A 26,667-nucleotide genomic window follows, 5' to 3' on the forward strand; every position below is an offset into this window, starting at 1 on the left:
AGACAATGACAGGCAATGTAGCAAAGGACAGCCACATTGTACAACAAAGTACTGTACAATACATAGGATCCAGAACTAATACAGTGTTGTCAGAAATGAGTTTGAAAGATGTGGACAGGAAGTGTGGTTCATATAGGGAGCAGTGGCAGTTACGGAGAGTGATCAGTCGGACACAAGTAGGTAATCAAAAAACACCAAGACAATGTGAAAGAGGCAGAACGGGAGAGTGCGGGCAAAAGAGAGGTTTGTGAGGTAGTATGTGCATGTGAGAAGTGAATAAACTTATGTACATGTGTCTGTTGCTCCTACATCAGGGTGCGGACAGAATGCAAGAAGAGAAGAAGAGATAAACAGGGGAGAAGGGGAGTAACAGGGAAATAAGGAAGATAAAGAGAGGATTAGAAAAGGGTTCAAGGGGGAGGAGGGGAGAGGAGCCAGGAAGAAGAAAACACATGGATCTATTTAAAAACACTGCTATATCACCAAAGGCCCATTGAAAATAACGTATAGGAACTACAAAATTAAGACGGGAACAAAACGATAAAGTTTGGATGTTAAAAAACAGAAGAGAGAACAGAAGAAGCCCAGGGAACAGAGATAGACAGATAGAGATATGGCACGGACATCTCTGGATGAAAGGAATGTAAAGGGGGGCAGAGCAGAAAAACGCTATAAACTCAACTAAAGCAACTCCAACTCTAAATGTGGGAAAATTAATTGACTATATATTCAAAGAAAGAAAAACAAAAATATAACAAATACTTAAAAAAAACATACAAAGTACAAATAAACAAAACCTTCACTCCTAAAGGAATCTTCAAAAGCCACGCTCCTATTTCAAAATAGATTGCATAAAAGTCAGCATATTTTATGAATTCAAATTCAAAATTCAGTGAATTTTGTCTCATCATTTCACAAAAAATAAAAAGCCAAAAGATACCCAGAATTGGATACACAAGTTGAAGCCAAGAAAGAGACAGAGAGACAAAAACAGTACATCTGTTAGACATGGTTAGGCAGGCACCTGTGTCTGCATGCACATGTCCCACACTGTCCATGCACACGGCACACAGCAGGTGCAGTGCAGCATGACGCAACATTAACTCTGTCATTCACTTTGTTACTGTACACCCAACAGCGCAGCCAAAAACAAAGGAAAGAGTCAATTAAGCACATGGATTAGTTTGGTAATATGAGGCACAACAGGATGGAGCTGAGGACTGGGTGACTGTTAGAGAGGCTGAAACATGACCTTTCCTGTGTCAGTGCAGGTTATGAATGTAGAAATGCCCAGAGACACAAAGCCAGACAAAGCCACTGCCAGAACTTAGCACTTTACAATTAAGTGAGCTCATAACAAGCTCTAATCCTGCACGTACTCACAGAGCCACTAGCTTAGAGTTAATTGTACCAAGCTGCATCATTCCCTCTATTTCCTATGGAGGAGCACAGAACAGGAGCTTCCTTCATTATTAGAAGACCTAGAGCGAATGGCCTCCTCTACGGGGAGTCTGAGGCTGTAGATGAGCGAGGCCTTGGCACAGTGCAGAGGATTACCGAGTATCTAAGCACACAGGTCCCTCACTGACATTTACGCAGCTCCGCCCTGTCTGTCTCAAGGACACTGCTTTCATTAAGCACTGTAATAAGAAGGAATCATTAATATCTCCCTCGGTATCGAAACGCGCATGGATATGATTAATTTTAAATGTCAGACAATACAGCTATATAGGACTGTTTGGAAGAGATAGGAAATACTAAGAAATATGAAACATTGTAGACTTGGCATTCAGCAACAACTAAATGTATACCGATTATTGAGGGCATACATCTGTGTAATGTGATGTCACACGGACGGTGTGCTCATATCAGTGAAGCACATACAATGTCACAACAGCAGGCGTGTACAAACATGGCGGGTGTGATCGTGACTCAACAAGTGTAAAATTGAAGTCAATGCAGTTACATGGGAGCTGGGAGATAACGTCTCATGTGATGACACAAAAAGCATTAAAAAGAAGTCAGTAGCAAGACAAGACAAGAGACAGCGCGTTCAATACCACATAGCGAGCATATCAAAAGGCCCAAACACCAGTGTGCCATGCACTTGTGTCAATAACTCCACACACACATGCAGCGGTGCTCCTCTCTCTTTCTCTCTCACTCCTTCCATGCAAACATCGCTTTTTAATCTTCCAATTCCTGGGTTTCCATGACAACAAGATCATACCATGCAGAAAACATTGATCGGGGAGTGAAGGCAATACCAAGGGTTCTGCACACAAGGCCTCACAATGCAGTCAATGCAATCTGCTGCGTAGGCAGACCACTCTATTGTACATTTCAGCTGTCTTCATATTGGAGCCATGTGACTTCAAATCTAGTCCACTTATCTTCATGGGTTCTTTCTGATTGAGTAAGTGAATCTTTCTGAAACAAAGGAGTAACAAAAGAAAAGAAAGAGCGCACCAACCTTCTCGAAGCTCTGAGAGATGGAGGGGGGTTGATGCGGAACACAATGACGTGAAGGAAAAGAGAGAACGAGGAAACACAGAGAATAAAAACGGCCAGCGCAAAGCCACACACCCCTCTCTCACACCCATGGGCACCTCACTCATCTCCAGACAACTTCTTCATACATACTTTAAATGTGGACATAGAAAGTCTATAGCTAGTACTAAACCAACTAATACTAATACTCGTACTCATACGAATTTAACATTAAGCTAATTAATGTTTAGAGTGCCCAACGAGTCTGCCTCTTGTACAGAAACCATTTTAGTAAACAGTGATGCTTCCATGCAGTTAAACCAAGGTGCGTGTCCAACATGTAGATCAATTTGATTATCATTACTATTTAAGAATTGTCTTAATAGCACCAGGGTTTAAGTTGGACAGTCAACATATACTGTAGACAATGAATGGGTTAGTAATATTAAGTTACAGTTAAAAGCACATAGAAAAGAGGTAGTTGGCCCTAATGGGAAGGTTTCTCTGTTTGCTTGTTGTGAGCATGTGTTTGTGTGTACGCGCGTCCTACCTCGCACATATAGGTTAGCAGGAGAGGAGTATCGCACTCCCTGAGAGTTGGTAGCCACGCACTCGTACTTTCCTTGGTCAGTCTCCTCACTGTTGTCAATCTGGAGAGCTCCTGCAAAAGACAATGTTACAATAGTTAATAGCATTGTAATAATTGATTAGTTTGGGTCAGAGGTGGTAAAGTAGTCATGTACTCAAGTAAGAGTAATATAACTTCAACAGAATATTACTCAAGTAAGAGCAAAAAAGTAGTGGTCGAAGCAATTACTCAAGTAAGACTAAAAAGTATTTGAGAACGGTACTACTCAAGTAACAGTAAGATAAAATGTAACCGTTGGGAAGGAAAATCTGATTTATAATTTAAGTGAATTGACTTAATTAAATAATTGAATTAATTGACAAAATTGACAAAACAATCTGGTATTTTCTAAGAATGAGCAAAAATATGAGAAAAACTTAAATAATCTGAGGGAGTGGTGTAAGAAACACAAATGTTTAAATAATTTCATAGTGTTAACATAAAGCTTTTATCCCTTGTCGATTTACTCACAGTGGGAAGAGTAGCCAATTTACTCAAATAACAATACTTTAACATCAATAAAAATATGACTCTAGTAGGAGTAAAAGTATGCTTTTGGCAAAGTACTCGTAAAAGTATAATTTTGTTTAAAATGTTTCTCAAATAGATATTACTGAGTAAATGCAACACCCATCTCTGGTTTGGGCTCACGTTCAATATTATCTAATCATTTGTTTATCTGTGGATAGGTTCATTATCTCATCTAGTGTTAAGGCCTATACTCAAACTCATTCACACTTAGTCACAGATGAGCCCCATTTATAATTTCGACAAACTTAACAGAAACACCACAGAATCAATCACCTTAGTTTTATGATGACTCTTCAGAGGAGCAGGATCTTAGAACTGGACTCACTGAAACCTGATAAGGTTCAGAATCACTGCAAACCTTTCTAGAGAATTGAGCTTCAAAAACAACAGTAATGTTTGTTATAGGTTCACACTGTTAATGGGAGTGCGCCAGGAGTTATACTACTAATAATACATGAGTTATTGTTCAGTTATGTTAGAAATGGATCAAAAGTTCACTAACATTCAAAAAATCTGAAAATGTTCTGTAAGCATTTAGTTGTACTTAGATTTTTAAAAAAATATTTAAATAAACCTTCTGGAAACTTTACATACATGAGTATGTACAAGTAGAAAATAAAGTAGACATTTAATATGACTGAATTCTGAAATAGTAGTTATTGGCACATTTTGTCATCAAACAGCAAAAACTTTTTAAAGTTTAAATTATGTATCTTTTTTAGCCCAGCTTAAATGTTTTTAATCTTTGTGTCTCCAGGTTATAATCTTTTCTACACTATCTTCTTCCCCTAAAGGTCTATGTTTTGCTCTGATATTTTATTACCTCATCTTTTGCCTTCAGAGTGAATATTTGTGAATTTATGAATATTTCTTATTTCTTTTTCCAAAGTTTGCACGTCAAAAAACAAGTCGTCTTACTAAACTTAGATGACACCTTTTGTAGTTTGAAGTGGTTCCTGCTACAATTGCCTGGCTGGTACCGCCGTGAAGAAAGCCAGCTCTATCTTGCTGCTACAGTAACTGGCAGGAACAACACAGAGTTCTCTTCCCCTGCGGCAATAACCCACAAACGCTCTTTAACTTGTCACCCTTCGTCTCTTACCAAGCCCACTGTGAGACTGGCTAAACACGCTATAATTAAACACTAGTTCTTTGTATTCATAATATTCTTCTTACTATGTTTTCAGACCTTGAGTTACCGTCAGTTATTTTCTTGCTCTTGCAGCCTGCTCTGTCGCATTTATCTAATACTAAAATGACTTTGACATGGAGCCTGAGGAGAAGGCAAAAACCTATGAATTACATGCTGCACAAAAAGGAAAACAAATGTGGACAAAATCAAGTGAGCAGAAAAAGATCGGCACACAAACTGGTAGGGACACGTCACTTTCACTTTGCATCTCATATAGTATTCTGGTTAACTGGAATAATGGCATAGCTCTATTAAAGGTCCTGTATTACACAAAATTGACTCTTGTGAGCTTTAAGCCATGTTAGAATGTTGTTACCTCCTCAAAAACATACCCAGAGTAGTTCCATTCACACATGTTTGAGTAACCCTTTATTATGGTATCAAAATGCTCTGTTCCAACTTGTGATGTTATGAAGCAGCAGTTTTTGTTTTTGATGAGGAAACAACATTATAACATAGATCAGAAAATGACATAATGTGGGCTCTTTAAACTAATGGATGTGTGATTTTATATCTCTTTGGCAAAAACAGTACATAGCCACCCACTTCAGTCTGCTCCTACAAACAGACAACGAACAAGCTAATTACATAAGTACACAACACACTTAAAAAATATTACATATGCAAATTGTCCACTAATAGCAATTCATTTTTCCATTATAAGCGTATAATTGATACTATTGCAGTTTAAATGTGTCTAGAATGGGTTTTTGGCCACATTGTGTCAATTGCTCCATTATCTGATTTTATAAATTTACATAGAATATGCTCTTATCTCCCGTAGGTAAAAAAAAAAAGTTGACTGCCGGAGTAAGAGGTCAATCAAGACACATTATAATATTACATGAATTTGCATTTTATTTATTTATTTATTTATTTATTTATAATCAAATGGTTTTATATTTCCTTAAAAGTCCTATATTACACCAAATTGACTCTTGTCAGCTTTAAGACATAAGACATATTTAAGACAAGACAAGTTACCTCATCAAAAACATACCTGGAGTCATGTTTTGTTTTGTTCACACAGATCTAAGTACTCCTTTATTATTAGTCTGTATGCATAGCTGCAAAGCTCAAAATGCTCTGTTCCACATTGTGTTGTCATGTGTGAATCAAACAAAATGGAACTTCAGGTACATTTGAGATTATGAAACAGCATTATTATATAAATCAGAATATAGTGTAATATGTGACCTTTAACTAAAAGATGTTAGTAACCAGTAGTCCATGATACAGAGTAAAACAAAATAGGTATATTATACGGTAATTATATTTTCCAACAAACTGAATTTTATTATTTGGCTCTCCACATCTGAACGTTTAGGCCTATTAGTGTGAAAAAGCAGCAAAAGAAAAAGTTGGCCAAAATGACCATTTAATTGCAGTGAAATAATGCTTAAAATGCCCCTGTAAAACTGGATCCCCATTAGCGTAAAATAACTTGCACTAAAAATGACATTAGCTAAGTGTTAATGGACTCCAAAGTGACAACAGCATACTGAGTAGAAGTGAGAGCAAGAGAGATGCAGTGTCCTTTTAAACACTTAATTGCTTCATTGTCGTTTTGTGTGCATCCCTAGATATCTGAATGTAGTTGCGGAAATAGCTAGGTTTTCCTTAGGACACTTGTACTGCATACTGTGTTATGAATGCTAAGTGTGGCCTGCAAGCTAAAACTCCTCTTGACTATAATATAAACATGAATATGTAATCGATTTTACAGTAGCATAAAGGTACGCTACAGGAAAGATAGAGTGAACAGGAGATGATGGCGGACAGGTGGAAATGTGCAAACAAGGAAACCACTGACAGCTCCACACATTTGAAACTGCCAATTGAAATCTTTCTTATGCAAAACGCAGAGCTTCACACATAAAGAGAGACAGATGTTGGGACTGGAAGCAAGGAAAGGTCAACAACAGTGTACATAAAACGGACTGCGAAGAAAAAATAATGAGTGCGCTTGAAATGACTGCACCAAATGTGTTAGAAAAGGGAAAGTAAAATGTAGCCAGAGGAGCAGGAGAAAGCAGGCAGTTTGTTAGTGGGCCTGGAAGCTGCTGACAGGCCCAGAATGAGATGTGACTGGGGTAAATTGAGCCGCTGTGAAATCGTGGCGGGTGTATTATGTCGGCCGGGCTGTGGTCCAAATGATCGGATGACAACTGATGCTGAGAACCTGAGCGGGCTGGCAGAACATCTAGGTCAGCCCCATCACCTGGAATCCACCCCAGTGATGAGCAGGTGCAATATGGGCTAGTTAGAAAATGACTAAGAATAAGTCATACTGCTCAATGTAGTGCTGTGATTAAGGTTTTATTCTGCGCTCTTCTCTTTTAATGTTAGTTTTATGTTTTATGGCAATTATTTATGTTTTGAATTGTTCATATTTATTTACTTATTATCTACTTAGTATTCTTTATCAGTATATTGTGAAAATTTTCTGGAGAGAATGTGCAACCTGTGTGTCTCCATCGAGATGTTAATGCTCTGGTTTAAATTGTCCACAGTATGGCATTAAACTAATCTGTCTTTGACGTGAACCCCCCTGTCCCAGCTGGCCTCACCCATATCGGCTGAAGAGAAAGTGAAGGTTTTGGCACTAGTTTCATGGAGAGGTTTTTGATATTCAGTTGAAATTATTAGGAATGTTTTATCTCTTCAAATAAACAGCTTTTAGAGCATTAGTGAATTATATAATGCAGTAAAATGATTATTTTAGCATATAGAGGCATTTTTTGTGATTTATATTAATATGAATGACTTGCTTTATTTTGATTTAAACTGACTTGTTGATTTAATTGATTTACTTGATTTATTTGACTTCATTTTTGTAACCTTGTATGATATACTTGTGCACAGGAAGCCAGCAGGATGGGCCTGGGTAGTACTTGGATGGGAGACCACTAGAAATTCCAGGTGCCACAGTGGGGCGCCAGTGGAAAAAAACGTCGTTGTGTCCTTAGGCAAGACACTTCACCCACATTGCCTAGTATGAAAGTGGTGTGTGTGTGTGTGAGTGATGGTGGTGGTCGGAGGGGCCGATGGAGCAGATTGGCAGCCTTGCTTCCGTCAGTCTGCCCCAGGGCAGCTGTGGCTACAATAGTAGCTTACCACCACTGAGTGTGGAGTGACTGAATAATGAACTGTAAAGCGCTTTGGGTATCTTGAAAGGTGCAATATAAATGCAATCAATCAATCAATCAAACAAACTAGGTGCGAGTTTCCTGTTCTTTGAAGTTGGGCGCTTGCACCTGGGCCTGAAAAGGCGGCTTGCCTGCAGAGCAATGTTTGTGGTTTCCAAAGCGCCACTTGTTCTTAGAAATTGTATGCTATATGTGAAGTTTTAATCACTTTGCATGTACCTGGGTGGAGCTCTGTGACCTTAAGAGACCTGAAGGATATAAATATTGGAAAAATCTACATCAAACTAAGATCCTGATTTGGTTGACATTGGCCCCTCCAGCGTAGTCCGCCAGGAGGTCAAGATCCCAAAATTCGAACTAGGCAGCGCTTTTGCAGCTTACCTGGTCACAGGGTAATTTCTCCTAAAGGTACTTGCATAGTGATTTGTCCTAATTATTTTGTATGAGCTTTTAAGTAAAGTCGTAGCCATCGAGTGAGCAGAGCATTGTCATCCTGTTGTGAGCTTTCTGATCTTAAAATCTCGAGTAGGCAAACTTTTGTACAACAACGAGCCGGTGGTCTTAGCCACATGAATGGCACATTAAAAGCCTAATAAAAAGCCGAAAAATAAGACAAAGACAAATCACTTGTTTAGATCTTTTGTTGAGTCTCCCTTTAATACATACATTCAATACAACAAGCAAGTCCAGTCATCATAGGTGAGTTATCTGACAAAATGCAATGTTGGGAATTTTTTTGATGCAATATTTTGATGCAATGTTTTGATGCAATGCTGAATTGGGATAAATGTTTTGAGGCAATGCTAAAAATAAGTCAATTTCTAATTTGATGCTCTGATCAGGTGTATGTGGTTTTCAAGGCTAGGTGAAATTTAGTGTGTTGTCAAAGCTATTTGAAAGGTAGTGAGATACAGGCCATATAGTTTTAGCTTGGGATTTCATCAGTCTTGCATTTATTTATTGCTCAAAATGATCTTAAAAAACATCTATTCTTAATGTGAGTGAGGTCGCCTCTCCAGAAATCTAACTTAGATTTTGGCTTGTAAGTCTCCATGGAGATTCTTAAAGGTCTCATCTCATGCAAAATAACTCTTTTCACATTGTATCTTTTGCACATATATAAGCACAGTTTGGGTTTTGAAACATCCATTACACAATAGTTATGAAATCTTACTGATTTCTTGGAGGCAGTCACAGACCAGGAACTGCGAAAGGCCGGCTATTGCTCATCCCCTCGCCCGTCCTGAGAAAGCACAGGCTCCGCCCTCCAAACGTGAAGTAGGCCCTGAGTGATCAGCCCTTCCTCCACCCATCTCAGGGAAGGAGGGGGAAACAGGTGTGCACCCTGATAGCGGTAGGAATAAACTTTTATTCATCAAGATGATGTAGCATGTTCAGCCTTACGTGTTGGACCCAGAATAGCACAAGGACTTTGAGATGCACAAAGCGCAAGCACAGCGTCAGCATTAGCTGAACATTACTGATTGGTAAAGTATTAATAAATGCTAGTAGACAAACTTATTATATCGTGTACACTACAGTGTAACAATGAGTTTATGCTATCACTTTTGTTTAGGTGTTCATGTGGGAATTGTCAGCAGATGCGGGGTGGAGGCGGAGCGTAGGCGGTGGAGCATGGGAGGGGGGCGGGCGCGAAGCGCTTTCTGCTATGTCAAACGCGTCATAGGTGTAGCTGGCCGTGTCATCACTGTAGCAGGCTTTAGTTTGTTGTCACTTGGGAGGGTGGCAAAAATACGTTGCAATTTGTTAAAAAAAAAAGCCAAATCAATCTAAAAAGCACTTCGCCTACATATTCAAGGCCCACACATCACTCTTAGAAGGTAAAAAGTTCTGAAAAGTTGATTTTGCATGAGATGGGCCCTTTAAATGTATGCCCATACTGTGGAACATTCTAGGCACGTTTTCATGGAGACAAGCAGGTAACAGACACTCCACCAGACAAGTTACACAGTTCATCTTTAAAGCACTTTGAATTACCTTATGTACGAATTGTGCTATCCAAATAAACTTACCTTTCCTTGCCATTATAGGCCTGTACAATTAATTGATATACACTGTTTTCTAATTGTTTTAAAGTGATTAGACGTTTATAACCAATCCTCAATAATAGCATGTGGTTTGGAGTATAGTTCAGAAATTGGAGAAATTTTACTATTTTATTGTGTTAAAAAGCACTGGTAGTATGTATTGTTAATGTTTAAGAAATTAATATTGAAAGACATTTGTTGTTGTTTTATTAGAACAAAATTTAATTTAATTAAAATTGATGGATTGAAATGAGAGAACATTTTGAATATGTTGTTGTATTGCCTAGCCCTAATTAAAAGGGAATAAAATATGTAGATTTAGCCCCCCTCACACACACACACACAAAAGGCAAAATCTCTGTGCTTACACTGTTCTTGCATCTGTGCTCTCTCATTTTCACAGAAACCATGATATAACCATGACATTTAAAAATTTTGTAGATTTTCTTTACAATTGTGACATATACAATCTCAACCTCTTAAGTAGTCTGGCCATTATAGTTTGCTAATAGCACAAGTTTTAAATTGCAAATGAAAAACCTCCATGCTTAATTTAATGGGTTTAAGAGTGATCTCAAGAGAGACTGTATTAAAATATGGACCCAGCGATAGGAAGCATGCCTCCAGCCAACAGCGGTTACAATAATTTTGCATAATTGTGTTGACTAAGAATTTTAACCGAATGATAATCACATTAAGCAGCTGTGACAAATGCTAATGACATGAGCTCTGTGAATATTTTATTAATAAAACATCTATCATCAAGAAAAACACCCTGCACAGTGGGATAGAGGTGGGTTAGTATTGTCAGTTCACAGGAAAAAGTTGTTTCTATTCCCTCACCAGATGGGCTTTGCAGGATACTTTCAGACAAATATTGCAAAAAGTGAAACAGTGAAATTTTTTTACCCGACATGATTCAGCATTAGGACCTCTGACAAAGGCCTGAAGTCAGTCGTTATAAAAAGACAAACATAATTCAGCTTTGCAGGGTGTTTTGGTTCTCTTAATTTTTGTGCGTCATTTTCTTAAAAGTGCACTGTGTAACATTTCTAGTAGAGGGTTCATCACGTGATTGTCTCCAAGGAATAGTTATTGGTTTGTCTAGATTATTCCACATCATAGATTAAACCTATCCATCACAAGAGAGAAAAGTAGGTTACAGCATTACACTGCTATTACAATTCAGATCTGTGGAGTCACAGAAAGAATTATGGTATTTTTGATCATTAGAAACAGCCGTAATGAATACATGCTAGATAGAATGTTTCACACCATCGAACATTTCAGGCAAAAAAACATAATCTACATGGAGCAGGTAAGTAGCGGGCCCTCCACCAGAAAAGTTGTTCAATGCACCTTTAATTAAAACAAATCAGTCTATTAATCTGGGTTTATGTAATGATAATACAGATTTAATTTATATTTCCAAGAACAGGCTTGACAAGTATGCATGCTTTGAACTACAAATATACATTAAACATCTTTTTTTTCTTCATCAGAAATCGTGACAAGATTCCCTCATCATTTTTGCTAAGGCAGGTGCGTCCATTTCCCAGCAGGCACCTTTGGGCTCCATATTGCTGACCATCTGTCTCATATAGGATTTTGGAAGATGCGTTACTTTTCTACATAAGCTACTAACTCTTAGATTCCTATCTCACATGTCACAAATGGACTGATACCTGTTCTAAGTCGTACATAAAAAAACAGACACAGCAGATGGCATTCAATCAAATTGGTGTTTTTGTTGAGAAATAAAGATGTCAAGGAAAGTTCAGCTCCATCTCATGCCATATGTTTTCAGTAAATTATCATACGTATTTGGAAAATCTTACACAGGTAACAGAGAGAGAAGGGGTATCGGCTGGGGATGGGCACTTAAAGGCCATAAAACTGCAACGTGCCATTGTTGGAGAGGATCTGATTACAGTCATTTTCAATACCATTTTTCTTCTTCATCCTCGTGAGCTGTAATAGGATGTTCAAGTTCCAGAGACCATTTTTATTTTTATTTTACCTTTATTTAACCAGGAGGTCCCATTGAGATTCAGAATCTCTTTTTCAAGAGAAACCTAGCCAAGATAGCAGCCAACACTATGAATACAAAACAGTAAAATTACATAATATCACATTATAACACCATTTGCATCTCTCAAGAAAAACATACACATGTCTCTGTCGCCACACTTTTCACAATTTGCTTGAACTTATCAAGTGACAACACTGAAAGACCTTTTAAGAAGTTTAAGAAAGACGATCGGAGCTATGTAGGAAAATACTGATTTCCCAGCTCAGTGAGGCACCAAGGCACAATGAAAAGTAACTGGGAATAATATAAAATGATGTAGCCTAAAACAGTCTGGCACAGGACCAAAAAAGATCTTGGCAAATGTCCACAAAATCATACCCTTTAAACTCCCGAAGGTGCCCCCATTAAAGGTATTTTAAAGTGATTTTAAAGGGGTGTTCCATCTATAACAGTGCAATTTAGAAGCCATTGCAGGTGTAATTGATTTCCTCCAAGTCATTTCAGTGCAATGTTTGGGTCATTATACAGCGCATTTGGTTGCTCTGCTTTGGTGATGCTCCCGGTGATTTGAAATCCCATTAAGAGCCAGCAGACGATCTCGCTGAGCCATTTGTCTTGCTACGGTTGCATTGATGTGATATGTGGCTTTATATATTGTATTGGTGAATCAGCATCATGTCAAAATGGGGCCCTAAACTGAGAAACTAGGTCTGTGGGAAGATGTGGAAACTAAACATGATGAAGTAGTCTGACAACAGGAGTTACATAGAGAATACTGAGGAGGAGAAATATGTTATCTAATCTCTATGATCTGTAATTCAAGTGGGTCAAAATCAATCCTGTGGAGTGGAGTTGGCTGATATGACAAAAAAATAAATTTATATTATTTTTCTTAGAGACTACAACACAATTTTGATTTTAACACAATTCTCTCAGACTTTGGTTACTTCTTAAAGAAATATATATATGTATATATATATATATATATATATATATATATATATATATATATATATATATATATATATATATATATATATATAACATCACATTGGCTGAATCCATCTGTCATCGCTCAGAACAGAGCAGAGGCTGACCAATAGGAGAAGAGGCTAGGAAAATGTGCCCACATGTTAAGTATAGAACTGTATTTGACACAGAAACAAAATTCAACTTGCGGATGGTAGCTTTAAAAGACACTAAATTAAAGCATGTATTATTAATGTTCAGGAGGTAATATTGAAACATGTGTAAATAAAAAGATGGATCAATAGAGGGGAAATTGTGATTTTTTTTTTTGTTATATTGCCCATAAAATATTTCAATTTTTTTCTTAATCTGTCAAATTCTCTGTTCTTGAAACTGTCGTTTTCACAGAAATCATTAATGTATAACAAAAACATTTTGTTTATTATCATCATTGCTATTCTTAGTATTACGATTATCTTTACAATTTGTGTGTATACAGGTTTACTTGTTTCTCTGATTTTTATTTTGGTGGGACTGTGCCTGTTTGTAATGGCCCTTCATAGGTCAGTAGGAGAGCTATAGCAAGGTCCATCCCCACTTTGTTAATTCTTGATTGAATATAAAAATGTAAAAAACAAGAGAAGCTCTTGTTTTTGTAATATTCAATCAAGATTCTGGAGCTATACTGTGCTCGTTGATCATTGGCTATATGCACCCTGTGTTTGTATATGTTAATATGCACAGCAAATGTATGTATGGCATGATTGTGTATCTTCACCAGTCATCAGTCATGATCTGATCATAAGTATATTTTTATAGTTTTATTTTATATATTATCCAATCACAAGTGGAGCTACACAAGAAGGCCTCTGATAGCATTGAAAAGGACATAAAAGGCTTATGATTTATTGCATATTGAGTTATCTTACCTTATTTAAAAATACTTCATAAATCATCTCAATCTTATGTCTATTAAACTCTGTCCATTACTTAATCTAGAACAGATTCCTAACTGTAAAACAAAACAATTATTCTTTTTTATAATAGCTATCAGTGGCAGAAACACGCCTCATAATTTCATTGACAACTAGCCCAGCATTTCCTCCAAGTTAATTACACCCTTGAACATCTTAGTACCACCCACTGCTCTTTCAATAGTGTGCCGGAAATTAACTGAAATTGACATCTAAAATTAACCATCCAACACTATAGCCTATACTTACTCACTTAAGACAACTCAGCATTACACTGAAGGGCCGATATTACACTGTTTAGTTTTTTGTTATTGTTTTTTGAGGTCTAGACAAAGTAATAATTAAGGGTTGCTATTTTTTTTAACATTGTTTCCTCATCAAAAACATACCTGGAGTTGTGTTTTGTTTCATTCACACGTTTAACACACAAACCTTGCATATTTAGTTCTTCTCTCAAACGGAAAACATTCCACTCCACCTTGTGATGTCATGTGGTAATACAGGACGTGCTTCATTGTGTTTTAAACTCCATTAACATTCACTAGAATCCTTCAGCTCTGAAACTGCCAAACTCTACTAAACAAAAGGTAAAAGGTAGGTGTTAACTTGAGAACTACCGCTTCATGACATCATAAGGTAGAACAAGCCATTTTGAGCTTTGGAGAAGCAGACAGACAAATAATTCAAGATTACACAAATATTTGTGAATGAAATAAAGCACAAGTCCAGGTATGTTTTGATGAACGTTTTATAACAATGTTCTAACTTGGGTTAAAGTTCACAAGACACAATTTTGCATAATATAGGATTCAAATACAATGCGAGCGGTTGGATACATAGACAGGAGGTTTGACAAAGGGCAGCAGTGATCTGTGAAGGCTGCTGGTGCATGGGGGAGCTATCTGGCCGCGCGGTGCTGAGTGGCGCACAGAATATGGATGAAGTTACAACACAACGCTTTCGCCTCACCATCGCTTTTATGCTCCCCGAGGACATCTGAGCGAGAACGGCGGGCAAAAAGCGTGCTTGCCTACAACAGGTGACAGTTTATCATCTACAGAGAAGATCATAAACAACACAGAATAAACCAGCTCGAGAGAGATTTGACGTTATTCCTTTGCCTTTCCAAAGATGTGAAACGCTTTCATCTTTAACCATCTCTGTCAAAAAAAATCCTTCCTCTTAACGCTTTTTATTCACCGAGTCTATTGCACTGATTTTCAATGGGGCGGGTGAAAAGATAAGAGGAACATCAGTTATGCCTTTAATAAGCTGACTCCGCTCCCCAAAGCTATTGATTGAGTTCTGTCAGAGCTAATATATGGCTGCTATGGTCAGATTTATCATTAAAATAAAATATGATGCACCAGGGATTCTTTTAAGTAGCTTTCGAGGCAGTTTGTACCAGCGCATCAATACGTAAGAAAGGAGGAAAGAATGGGTTTCTGTAATGTAATTCAAAGAGACAAATTATTTAATATACAAAAAGTTTTGTTTTAACTGGGGCTAAATGTTCTTAAAGCCAACATACGCTATTTCATTAAGTATTGTTTGTTGAGTATTGTTTGTTCTTCTTTCCCTTTTTTAATGTATTTATTTATTCATTTATTTACATTTTTTATTTATTGTATTTGTTTGTTTGTTTCAATATTCAACATTTCAATATTTTATTCAATATTTTATCATGCAGGTTAGTTGTTGTGGTTACTTATCTTAGGCTTGTTTGTTTGTCAACTGTCATTCATATATCAACATAATAGAAAATCAAAACACTGGTATAACACTGCATACACATTAAAACTGCACTGAATATATATTACAACCATAACACGGCCATTTAGAGGCAGATTTTTCATTTTCATTGGAAAGCACTAAAAGAAAAAAATCTTACGAGGAGGAAGACTGTTATTTCACTTTTTTCATTAGTTTAATTGAGTTGAATCACTGCAGTGGTAATGTTCTACTAATTTACTGTTATGCACCTGTAGTCTTTTCTACCACACAATAAAAGCTGATTTATAAGTGGAATCATCTTGCAAACTGAAATAAAATTGCTAGCACATTAAAAGTCCAAAAAGATTTAAAAAAAGACAAAATCTTGCATAAACCTGAGGAATAGTGCTGAAGTAGTTGCATCATAATCATCAGTTTGTAAGACATGGAAATACTGAAGATTAATCCTGTTTTTAATCAGTCTCATTGAAGAGTAAATAAAGGTTTGCATGATTTGGCGTCTTACCTGATCGGAGCTGCTTGATGCGGACTTGGTTGGTGCTGGTGTCCACCGGGAGGAAGTCCTTGAACCAGGAGATCTCGGGGTCTGGGATGCCGCTGGCAGCACACAGCATGGTGGCTGTCCTGGTGCGCTCCACCACCTTCAGCTGAGGGCCCATGTCAATGCTGGGGAAGCCAAAGGGCAGGAGGTCCTCTGGAGGTCACACAAGGACAGGGAAACAACAAGAAATATGTGAAGAAGTGGTTTGTTTTCAGTGAAATAGTCTCCTGGTTTTATCTGGATTTAAAGGGCCTATATTACTCAAACTGGACTCTTGTGATCATTAAGCAATGTTGTCACCTCATCAAATTACATACCTGTAGTTGTGTTTTGTTTCATTTACACATTTTTAACCCTTTAATATCTGTTTGTCTAAAGCTTAAAATGTTCTGTTCCTCTGTGTGATGTCATGAAGCAAACAACAAAACAGAACTTTTTGTTCAGTAGAGATCAGCAGTTCCAGGGCTGAAATCATCCAAAGGATTCTAGTGAAGGTGTATGGAGTTTAAAAACACCGTGGAGTATTTCACAAGGTGGAACAGAGTGTTTCCAATTGGAAAGAAGCCTAAATATGCAGGGTTTGTGTGATAAATGAGTGAATGAAACAAAACACAACTGTTTAGATAAGGAAACATTATAACATAGATCAAAAAATAGTGTAACATGGGCCCTTTAATCAAAGAACATGCATTAAAAGTTTTTACAGTAGAACAGGGTACATTTTGTAACTTTATAACCTGTTGTAACTTAATTTTAGCAATTTAGAATAGTCATCTGTATTTCTCTGGCATACTGATCTACATAAATTACAGACGGCATCACAGTTGCTTGCCCACTAGTAATTCTAGATCAGAACAATAAGTTGTAGGCTTGTAATACTTGTAAGATTTTGAAGTTGCTGATAAAAATGATTGGTCCACAGTTCAATTACTGCCAGCCATAACCATTTGAGTGACTTTGCTTGTAGAAAGACACAAGACACAAATCTTTGCTAACTTAACTTCTTCTAACTTTTGGTGCCCCCACAAATGAATGACTTTGTAGCATATACTGTGATGGTGAGGAACCTTCACAGAATCAAAACTCCTTACATAAGTTAAAGAAAAGATTATTATTGCTTTTGAGTGAAAATAAGATGCGAGAAATAGCAATTTTTTAGCTATGCCATAAGGAAGCGTTGAGGAGACATAGACAGTGGATTTGCTGTGAAGTCAAACAACTTATCTCACACAGAAAAGCGTTTAGCTGAGCCTGCACGCACACAGCGCTGTAAGTCACCCCTTCTTCCCCTTCCCCATCTGCCTCATCCTGAAAACAAAAATCCTTTCCGCGACAGCTCCTGCGCCGCGCTCTTCCTCATCAAAGGCGTGTAATGCTCCCTACAGCTAGTCATTAGGTGATTCAGTCGGCAGGTTTTTAGCCAGTGTCTGACAGACAGCGCAAACAGACCGCCCAGTCAGCAGGAGCTACTTAAACACGCACACACAGTCATATAGGAGCACAATTCTAACCTACAAATACAGGTGTTTATCCGTGGAGTGACTGATGCTGAGATTTCTGGCCTAATAACTATGCACAGACAGTACTGGAAATTAGAAGCTGGGATCAAGAGGAGGGGCAGGGCATTGAGGGTAATAGGGACTTGTTAGCAGTAATTGTTTAAATGTCCCACAGATTAGACAGACCGTTCAGGGACGTGTCTCCAAGCATTTGGTTATGTCTGATCATTACTTCTGAAGGGAGAATATTATGAGTTTTGGTGTGTGTACATATTTTTGCATACTGAGAAAGGTGAGTCGCTATACACACACGCATAGAAAGTGAATGGGATTAGGCGTATCGGTGACAGCAGTCCAGATGGCCAGACACGTAATCAAGCATCCATGGAGCCCTCCTGTTTCCTACCTCTCCTTAGCCTTTTGCCCACTCGATCTGTCACACACAAGCACGGATAAACACCTCCCCCATACCTTCCAACATAATTACATATCACACTTTTCCAAAAGCGATGAAGTCATTAGCAACGCGGCAATTTGTCTGGATAATAAATCAAGTCGGCAGGGGAAACACACAACAAAAACTTTGGAGGCAGCTGTAACCAATGCCCTACCATTAGACAGTAATTATTATGGCATCTACATATTAGTACCTTTTACTATTTTGCCTCCAAATATTAACTCACAGTTGCTATCAGCTGTTTGGAATGTTACACAGTATACCATTAAAATGTATCTGCCTTGCACTTATTTCACTTGGTGTTATTATTGCTCAAAAATTCTATGAAAAACATGCATTCCATGTCTAAGCAGGGTCACCTCTGCACAGATCTGACTTGTAACTTGACCTGATGGAGGTATAGATATGTTTAATGTCATACTGAGGAGCATTCCAAGCAATTAAGATAAGCCTTGATTGTCTCCAAATGAAGATATTTGTCTTGCGCATCAAAGGCATAAGAAATAGACATCCAGTTTTATACATAATACTCAATACATCTAATCACAATTGTGTCTCTAAGCAGGTGGCGAAACATCAGAAAAGTTCTATTGTGTACCTTTAACATTTTCAGGAAAAGTTATCAAAGGTTGAGTTATTTAGATTTTGGCTCGGCTTAAAAAATAAAACCAGCAGGAGTTGTGCATTACATAGTCTGCATTCACCAAAGCGACAAAGCATCTATGTGGTACTAGTCCAACATTAGTTGAATCAACTGTGTGTGTTTTCTCTGGGTTCCTCTGCTCCTCCGGGCCCCCTGCTACCTAACCACATGACAGACGTGTGCCATCTGCTCACACACGCTCGGTGAGAGGGAGGCAGCCAGATAGGATCTATGGCTCACGTTCTCGCCTTTCCACAGTCATCAGCTTTAAGAGAGCTTTCAGATAGGAATGTCAAGGGTTGTTGATGCAGGCGCTAAGAGGAGGAAAGAGGAGGGGAAATATCATGAGCAGAGTTGAGTGTGAAAAGCTAAGTTTGATGAGAGGACTGTTTAGTTACAGTATTCATTTTGAAAAGCTTGAGACAAAGTGTAAATGTAATGTTAAAAATGCAAAATATTAGGTTAATTCTATTGGTGTGGTGAGAAATGCAACTGTTTTTACAATGTGACATTTTGTGATTTGTGATTTGTGTGTGCACTGTGTTGACTGTTTTGGCTGCTACCTTGGCCAGGTTTCTCTTGTAAAAGACATTCCAAATCTCAATGGGATTTTCTGGTAAAATAAAAATAGGACTGAAACACCTGACAATTAATTTCCAAAAGGTTTCTGGTAGAGATGCACCACTAAGATACTGGTATTGGATATCAACACATATTGAAAATTTTGATCGGATTATCGATTCAAAGATATTGTAGTTTTCAAGGTGTTTATTATATGCCATTTGTGTTTAAAGGAAATAATTAATGTTTTCAGTCTCTGTCCTGGTATTGGTTGATATCGGGTATTGGCTGATACTTAAAGCCAAAGTACTGATATCGGTATCGAAACAGAAAAAGCTGGATCTGTGAATCCCTAGTTTATTGCAATGATTTGAGATTGAATAGTGAATTCCAATATTGGCCTCACTATTTCTGCTCTCTTAATACATCCAGATTTCATAGTTGCAAATGACTTTTTGTACACAGTTCCAACTTTTAAAAAAAAACTTGGAGAGCTATATTTTTTGTTTTTGTAGGTTCAAAAGGTTTCTATTAAATCCACCCACTACTAGACTGTGTTTTACTTACATTTCACTCCCACAGTTTTTAAAATTTTCAAGTGAAGATCCACTGTGAGGGGAATCACCCTAACCCAACCTTTTCCCCCTGAACAAAACTGCCCTTCCACCAACAATCCCAAACCAATCAATGCTAATGATCCACCCCAATAGAGCCCAGTGCTGTTTCCATTGACAAAAAATGGAAGAAGAGAAAAGAAGACGCTGGCTAGATCGATAAGACAGGTCAGAAGGCGATCTCCCCTGAGGTGCAGAGTAAGCAAGGCCTACATCTGCTCCTTGCTGTCCCTGCCCCCCTACAACCACCCCCCCATCTCCAGAGAGGGTTCAGATGGTCTTTTTATCACCCGCCGGCTACCACTACATGGACTCCCTGGCTGTTAATTAGAGCACGGCACTGCAGCAGTCCAGGGGGTGTGGGCTTGGGTGTGTGTGTGTGTGTATGTGGTAGAATATTGCACCCAGGTCTTTAACATTGCAGAAAATAATGTAATGTGATGGTGGACCTTGGACTAAATCAGCAGAGAGATGATGGAAAGGACGAAATGTTGCAGGCGAGATGGATACGTGGTCTTAATGGTGGTAGAAAACTAATATTAGAACAGATTGATTTTTAAATTACTTAAAATTGGTGCGAGGGTGGCTGAAATTATTCTAATAAATTACAAAATGACCATGAATCAATGATAGTCACAATACAGTGGACTTTTTGTATTATAAGCTAGTGGAAAATATTTCTATATAAAAGCTTTATAAAAATAAAAATACAATTCATATCAATGTGCAAATCACAGCACAACAGGAGATCAAACACAGAATAAAAAAGCTGAAAATAAGAAGGAAACAAAAGTTTCACTCAGATTTCCACAACAATACAACAATAAATCACTCTGAATGTTGCATCTGCATGTTGCATGTATTAAAATGCATTTTAATAATTGTAGTCTAGAACTGTGTGCTTAGAAAGTGAAGCCCATTTAAAATGGCAAATGAGTCTATAGCAGAAATGGTTTGTGATTGCTCATTGACTGCATGGATAATGAGCCTCATGGGGAATATGTATGTAACTATGCAGATAATGTTGTAACAAATGCAAAAGTTTACTCAGACGGACATAGGAGTGCCGTAGGTACAGCCATGCTCCTGGATGACTCAGATACTGCCTGAAATAGAGACTGCAGGCATGGCCTCCATAACACTTTTCAGCAAATGAATCATTTATCAAACACAAACAGTGTGCTAAAGCACTGCTGATTTCCCATCTCCTGGTTAAATTGATAAGACAGGCTATGGAGAAATATGCTGTGTGTACATATAAACACAGAGTGTGTCAACAGCATTAGCTGGCAGTGGGCGAAGGCATTGTTCCCCAGAGCTCTGTGTTTGTGTGTTTAGTGTGTATCAAGAGGTTGGGAGCGTTCATTTTGGCCTGGTTATGTTTGCAGAAGGGCAATCAGGCCTGATGCCCAAAACCGGGCAACAGAGCCAACCAGATCTGGGCAAATATGCAATTTGTGCATGAGCGTGCATGGACAGATACACCAGTACAATGGACACACCAACACCGTTAGACACATAGCACAGAGCATGCAAACAAACAAATAAGAGTCCAGATTTCCTCTCCCTCCATCACCCACTCACAGACACGAAGCGCTTAAACATTGATAAAACACACACCCGGGCACCCCTCTCTCACTATTCCTGTTTTAGAAACAGGTTGCCAAGTCATCTTCCAGGTTGATTTCAGAAAGCAGCTTAAAAAAGGCAAGCCTGATTCAGGACTAATCTGGCCCGCTCAGCACTCCAGAGAGTCTACAGACTACAGGAGGGCTGAGGGGGAGCACTTTAAATGCTAATGGCTCTTTATGATAATTGATCACAACACAGTACACAATGAGACAAAGCAGTGTACAGCAGTGCCTCCTAAAACCCAGCCATATACACAAGCTGTGGGCCTCTATAATGGCTCTGTAAGAGAGCCCCTCATGTCCACATGATGTGGGGCCACTTTCCTCATATAAATAACAGAGGAAATAGACTCCAAGGAAGAGAATAAAAGTGCAGTGGCAATAAGGCACAGGAGATGAGGTGTGTGTGATGAAAGAGCTGGCTAGCTGCTGTGGAAGTGTAATCCGCTCAGTTGATACTCGCAGTTGTTTCTCCACCAAAACACAGAATGAGCCAGTGGTCTGCCAGTGCAGCCGGTGCCTCAGGGGAATCTCAGCTGTGTTCTTATGAAGGCTGCTCACCGTCATGGCAACACATCTCTCCCTCCTGCCTCACCCGCCTTCATCCTCTCTACCATCCTTTCTCCTAAAATGGGACACTGGGAGGCGACTATAATCAGGATTACTCTGCACAAATGAGGCACACAGCTCAAATATGAAATGATGAGATCCACGCATGCACATAGAAACACCACTGCAGCAATGAGAATCTCTCGCCCACCAGAGGTTTAAACATGCAGAGCTGCAGAATATTCACATCTCCTCAAGGTGGAGGAGCTGTGCTGCAGTGTCCGGAAAGAAGCGAGACACAAAAGAGGAAAGAGGAGCAGAAGGCTAAAAGACAGAAAGAAGGGAGTCCAGACAGACAAGGGGTCACACAAAATAGATGTCTGGAAAATGAAAGAATGAATAAAACAAGAGGGAAGAAATTAGAAACAGACTTTGCCATGGGACAAAATGAAGCCAGAGAAGTCAGAGATAAAGTGGGGAGAGGAGTCTGAAAACTGTAAAGGGACTGTGAGTGGTGTTTTACATCTTTAAGGCTTACAGAATGCAAAGACTGGCTCAAAACAAAAGATTAGCATGTGATACATTATAAATTTGACAGGGGAAAGAAATAACAAAATGCTACTGGCCTACACCCTGTGAATGTATTAAATAACAGAGCATCTTCTACAACTAACCAGGCTCTCCATCCATTAGATGCACTGTAGTGAATAGCCATATCCTGTGGGTAACCACACACTACCTCTCTTAGTGTTGTTCCACCATTATACAAACCACCACTATAGAAACATACAGTATGAGGGTCTGACATGTGAATGGGAGTGCTTAGGGGGGGATCACTAAGGCTTTTAAATGTTACTGTAAAATGTATTGTGTAAGGAACAATTTGTTTTAACCTGATAATTGTTTTCCAGAACATTTTGATTGAGAATGAAGTCTATTTTTAGAAAAGAAGATCAGTGACTGTTTGTGGAAAAAAGATAAAACTTATGCAGTCAGTTCCAAAAAATGTTTCAGACAACAATGGCAGTTTACTAGTACAGTAGGTTGTCTGGCTATACTAATTTTGCTCATTTTGTTTTAATAAAAGGCCAGCACACAGAGAAAAGGTTTTACACAGGCAGAATCTCCTCACAGACGAGGAGCCCTAGAGCTGCCGTTCTGAGCTCATGTGTTTTAGACTGGGGCTGGGGGAGCACGAGGGCTGGGGTGCAGATTGGCAGGACACTATACCCTGGGCGACCTGCCTTCTGCTCACTACAGCTCGCCAAATCCACACTCCTCATCCATCTTCTGTTCATACTACCTCACCTCTCCCCGACCCCCATCCCACAGCCCTCCCTCCCCCTGTTAAATATCCCCTCATCTGAAACGGCTTGTTGACCAAACTCTAGCCTAATCCCCTGGTTTTCCTCCGTGTTCCAACAGCCGGAGAAATCATCCTTTGTATTATGCTTAGCCTGTGCACCACAAACTTCCTCTGGACCACATTAGCTGAGTTTGACTGGGGAGGGGACATGGCATACATTAGATTAACACCGTCGATGCAGGCCAGGAGGCGCCATGGTTACGCTGACCTGGGCGGGGGCTAAAGCGGTGCTCTTGTGGCTTGATCACGCTCGGCTGCACTCCAAGGGACTATAAAAAGAAAGCCTTCACTGCAGTCCGCTCTGAAGGCTGCTGGGTGTGGCCTGGCTCCAGTCATTGTCACACATGCGATCAGCGGCACAGGGAAAGAATAAGAAAAAGGTGTACCTCTGATAATGGCCAGCTTGGCAGTGATGGACACCTCTCCCTGGTTGTTGCGTGCCACACATTCATAGATGTTCTCGTCTCTGGGGGCTCGCAGCGGCTGGATCCTCAGCACGGCACCTGTACCCTCGTCAAACTCTATGGTCTGGTCAGGCAAAAGAACATACAGGAATCAGTGATGACAAACTAACAGATTATTACATAGGGGAATTATAAAGGAGATCAAATATGGAAAATAAGAAAGCAAATAAAGTATTATTATTAAAATATCTACTTTTAACAATTATTTATTTATTTTATTTATTGTTTGTTAGAATATGGACAGATACACAAACACAGATTAACAATTCAATAATCTGATGCAGGTATCACAGTGTTTAAAGCCCGGGCTAATTCTAAAACACTACTTCGCTGAAGGGCTTTTAAACTGTTCACTAAAAAGCACTGGGTTTATTGGAAGAAAAAATAAATAAATACAGTGAAAGTGTCAAGTGAATTAAATATCAAAATATCACAGACATATAAACTCACACACTGATAATTAAGAATTAACTACTAGAAATTTAATGTGATGTGTAACCTGTACTTAATAATTCATAAACCTACAGTAAATAAAGGTCATGAAGACAAAGGAGCATAACAATTAGAATGTTTAAATAAATCACGTTATCTAACTACTTTGAAATGTCAGTTATCAAACTTGAGCAAATATTAAAAGTACTTGAAGGTGCCTTTGATGCTTATCATTCTCACCACCATTAACAGCATAAAATATAATACCTACTGGAGAGTTAGCATATATTACCTACATAAGATTCAGCTTGCATGTTATTCTAAACCATATTTCCGTGCTTCATTGGAGTATAATCTTTCAAGTGTGCAAGTCAGTATAAACCAGTGCAAGTAGCAGCTCAGGCATTGATATCTGATTGCTCATAATCTTAAAAGGCCATCTTCGGTTCACAAACACAGAGAAGCACACCCCTGTAGCTGCTCGATTGGATCTCATTTCCGTTAGATGCTTCTTGGATGATGAGATATTATCATCACCGACACACTTGTGCTAATAAATCACAATGTAATTAAACTCTCCTATGTAAGAAACAATGTAGGAATTCACAGTACTTGGCCTGTCATTAGTAATACTACTACTACTACTAAGAACTATTGATATATATATAAAAGCTTTTTAGCTCATTATTTATTGTGTGCACAATTGCTTTGCAAAGGTGGTGAGATTTTTGCCATTTTAAGTAAGAACAGTAAGACTTGAGCTGTATACTGGAATAAATAACTTCTACTGCTTTATTTGTTACAGCTCATGCTTTTCATTGATACAGTATATTTATTTATTTTTACTGGGATTATATCTATCTGCTTTATTGTTATTATATCAGATGCACAAAGTAATTTCAATATTATTGTTTATCGCAATATTTCTCTGGAGTAATGCATCGTAATATATCTGTTTTCCTGACAGCCTACACTGTACAGTATGCTTATGTAGGTTGTATTCACACTTGCTACTTCAAACTGCACTTCAAGGTAGACTGTGCTTTCAAATATGGTAATGACAGTGGTATAAAAATCATTAATGCCCTGACATGCAGCTGATATGATATGTGAGGATAGGCAAGATCTAAAGGGAACAGACGCTCAAAATAGCACCCCTATATAAAGTCTTATTGATCAGTCTATTAGTTAAAACCATTAATGAGCTAGAGCTGTGAGGAGGGGTGTAGACGTGGCTGTTTGTAAATACTATTGCAGCATCCTAAGATAAGCTCCAGTGTATTTTAACAACAGAATTAGCAATAGCAACCTGATATTGTGAATAATGTAGATGGTTTGGCATCTGAAACCTGTAATGGCATAGGCTAAATCGAAAATATATAAATGTGGCTTATATATACTTAATGTATAATATATTGGCTTATATTTATACTAAAAGATGTTTGAATCAATAGGTAGTCCACAATGGTTTAGTTAGGTATCTATGTACATAATTGATAATAAATTTTTTTGTCATCTCAAATGTTGGTAAGACTTTATAATAACTAGCCTCTTCATTAATCATTAACTAAGTAGTTACTAAGCCTGAATCATTCTTAATAAACTATTTGTAGTTTATTTAAGTGGTATTGTTAACTACTATGCCAACACGGCTTTTGAGATGTCTGTTCCGCTTCCTTTAATGTTATTGTGAAGTATTGTATATATTTTACATAATAATTGTACTACTATTCTGAACAATGCCCCAGATTCCCTCCGTGACACAAGAGAAAAACATTTATAGATTGTATTGTGTTGTTTTGTCCAGCCATTGAACCGTGCACTGTGACAACCACCTCGATACGCTGGGAGTTGACCTTCTTGCCCTTCTTGTTCCAGTAGACGACCGGTCTGGGATTCCCGTTGGCCTGGCACACAAATGATGCCACCCCTCCCGACACTCCGATCTGATCTGTGGGAATCTTGGTGAACTTTGGAGGAGCTGCAACAACAAAAACACAAAATCAAACTACAATTGACATGACAGTTCTCTTTTTTTATGACACAAAGGGACCACGCCCGTGTCCCTGGCCCAATCCAGTATGACTTGTGATCTGATGACTGTGTGTTGCGCTTCCTGGGTATCATCTAGAGGACATTGTGAAGGACTTCCTGTGGTCATAA

The 26,667-nt window shown here is 38.5% G+C and overlaps 1 protein-coding gene across 1 annotated transcript in view; it reads right to left on the bottom strand.

The window, feature by feature from the left end:
• Positions 1 to 26,667, bottom strand: part of LOC110158939 (receptor-type tyrosine-protein phosphatase S-like) — a 78,499-nt gene that overhangs the window by 27,129 nt on the left and 24,703 nt on the right. Inside the window, exons 3-7 of the mRNA XM_055151717.1 lie at positions 26,340 to 26,485; positions 23,995 to 24,136; positions 16,253 to 16,441; positions 3,041 to 3,151; positions 291 to 305 (exon numbers count right to left, since the gene is read on the bottom strand). Coding sequence (XP_055007692.1) covers positions 291 to 305; positions 3,041 to 3,151; positions 16,253 to 16,441; positions 23,995 to 24,136; positions 26,340 to 26,485 — 603 coding nt within the window. The remainder of the gene's footprint in view (positions 1 to 290; positions 306 to 3,040; positions 3,152 to 16,252; positions 16,442 to 23,994; positions 24,137 to 26,339; positions 26,486 to 26,667) is intronic.

The sequence above is a fragment of the Boleophthalmus pectinirostris genome, unplaced genomic scaffold (genome assembly GCF_026225935.1).
Source record: "Boleophthalmus pectinirostris isolate CB_2022bp ecotype Guang Dong unplaced genomic scaffold, ASM2622593v1 HiC_scaffold_16, whole genome shotgun sequence".
NCBI classification, from domain to species: domain Eukaryota; kingdom Metazoa; phylum Chordata; class Actinopteri; order Gobiiformes; family Gobiidae; genus Boleophthalmus; species Boleophthalmus pectinirostris.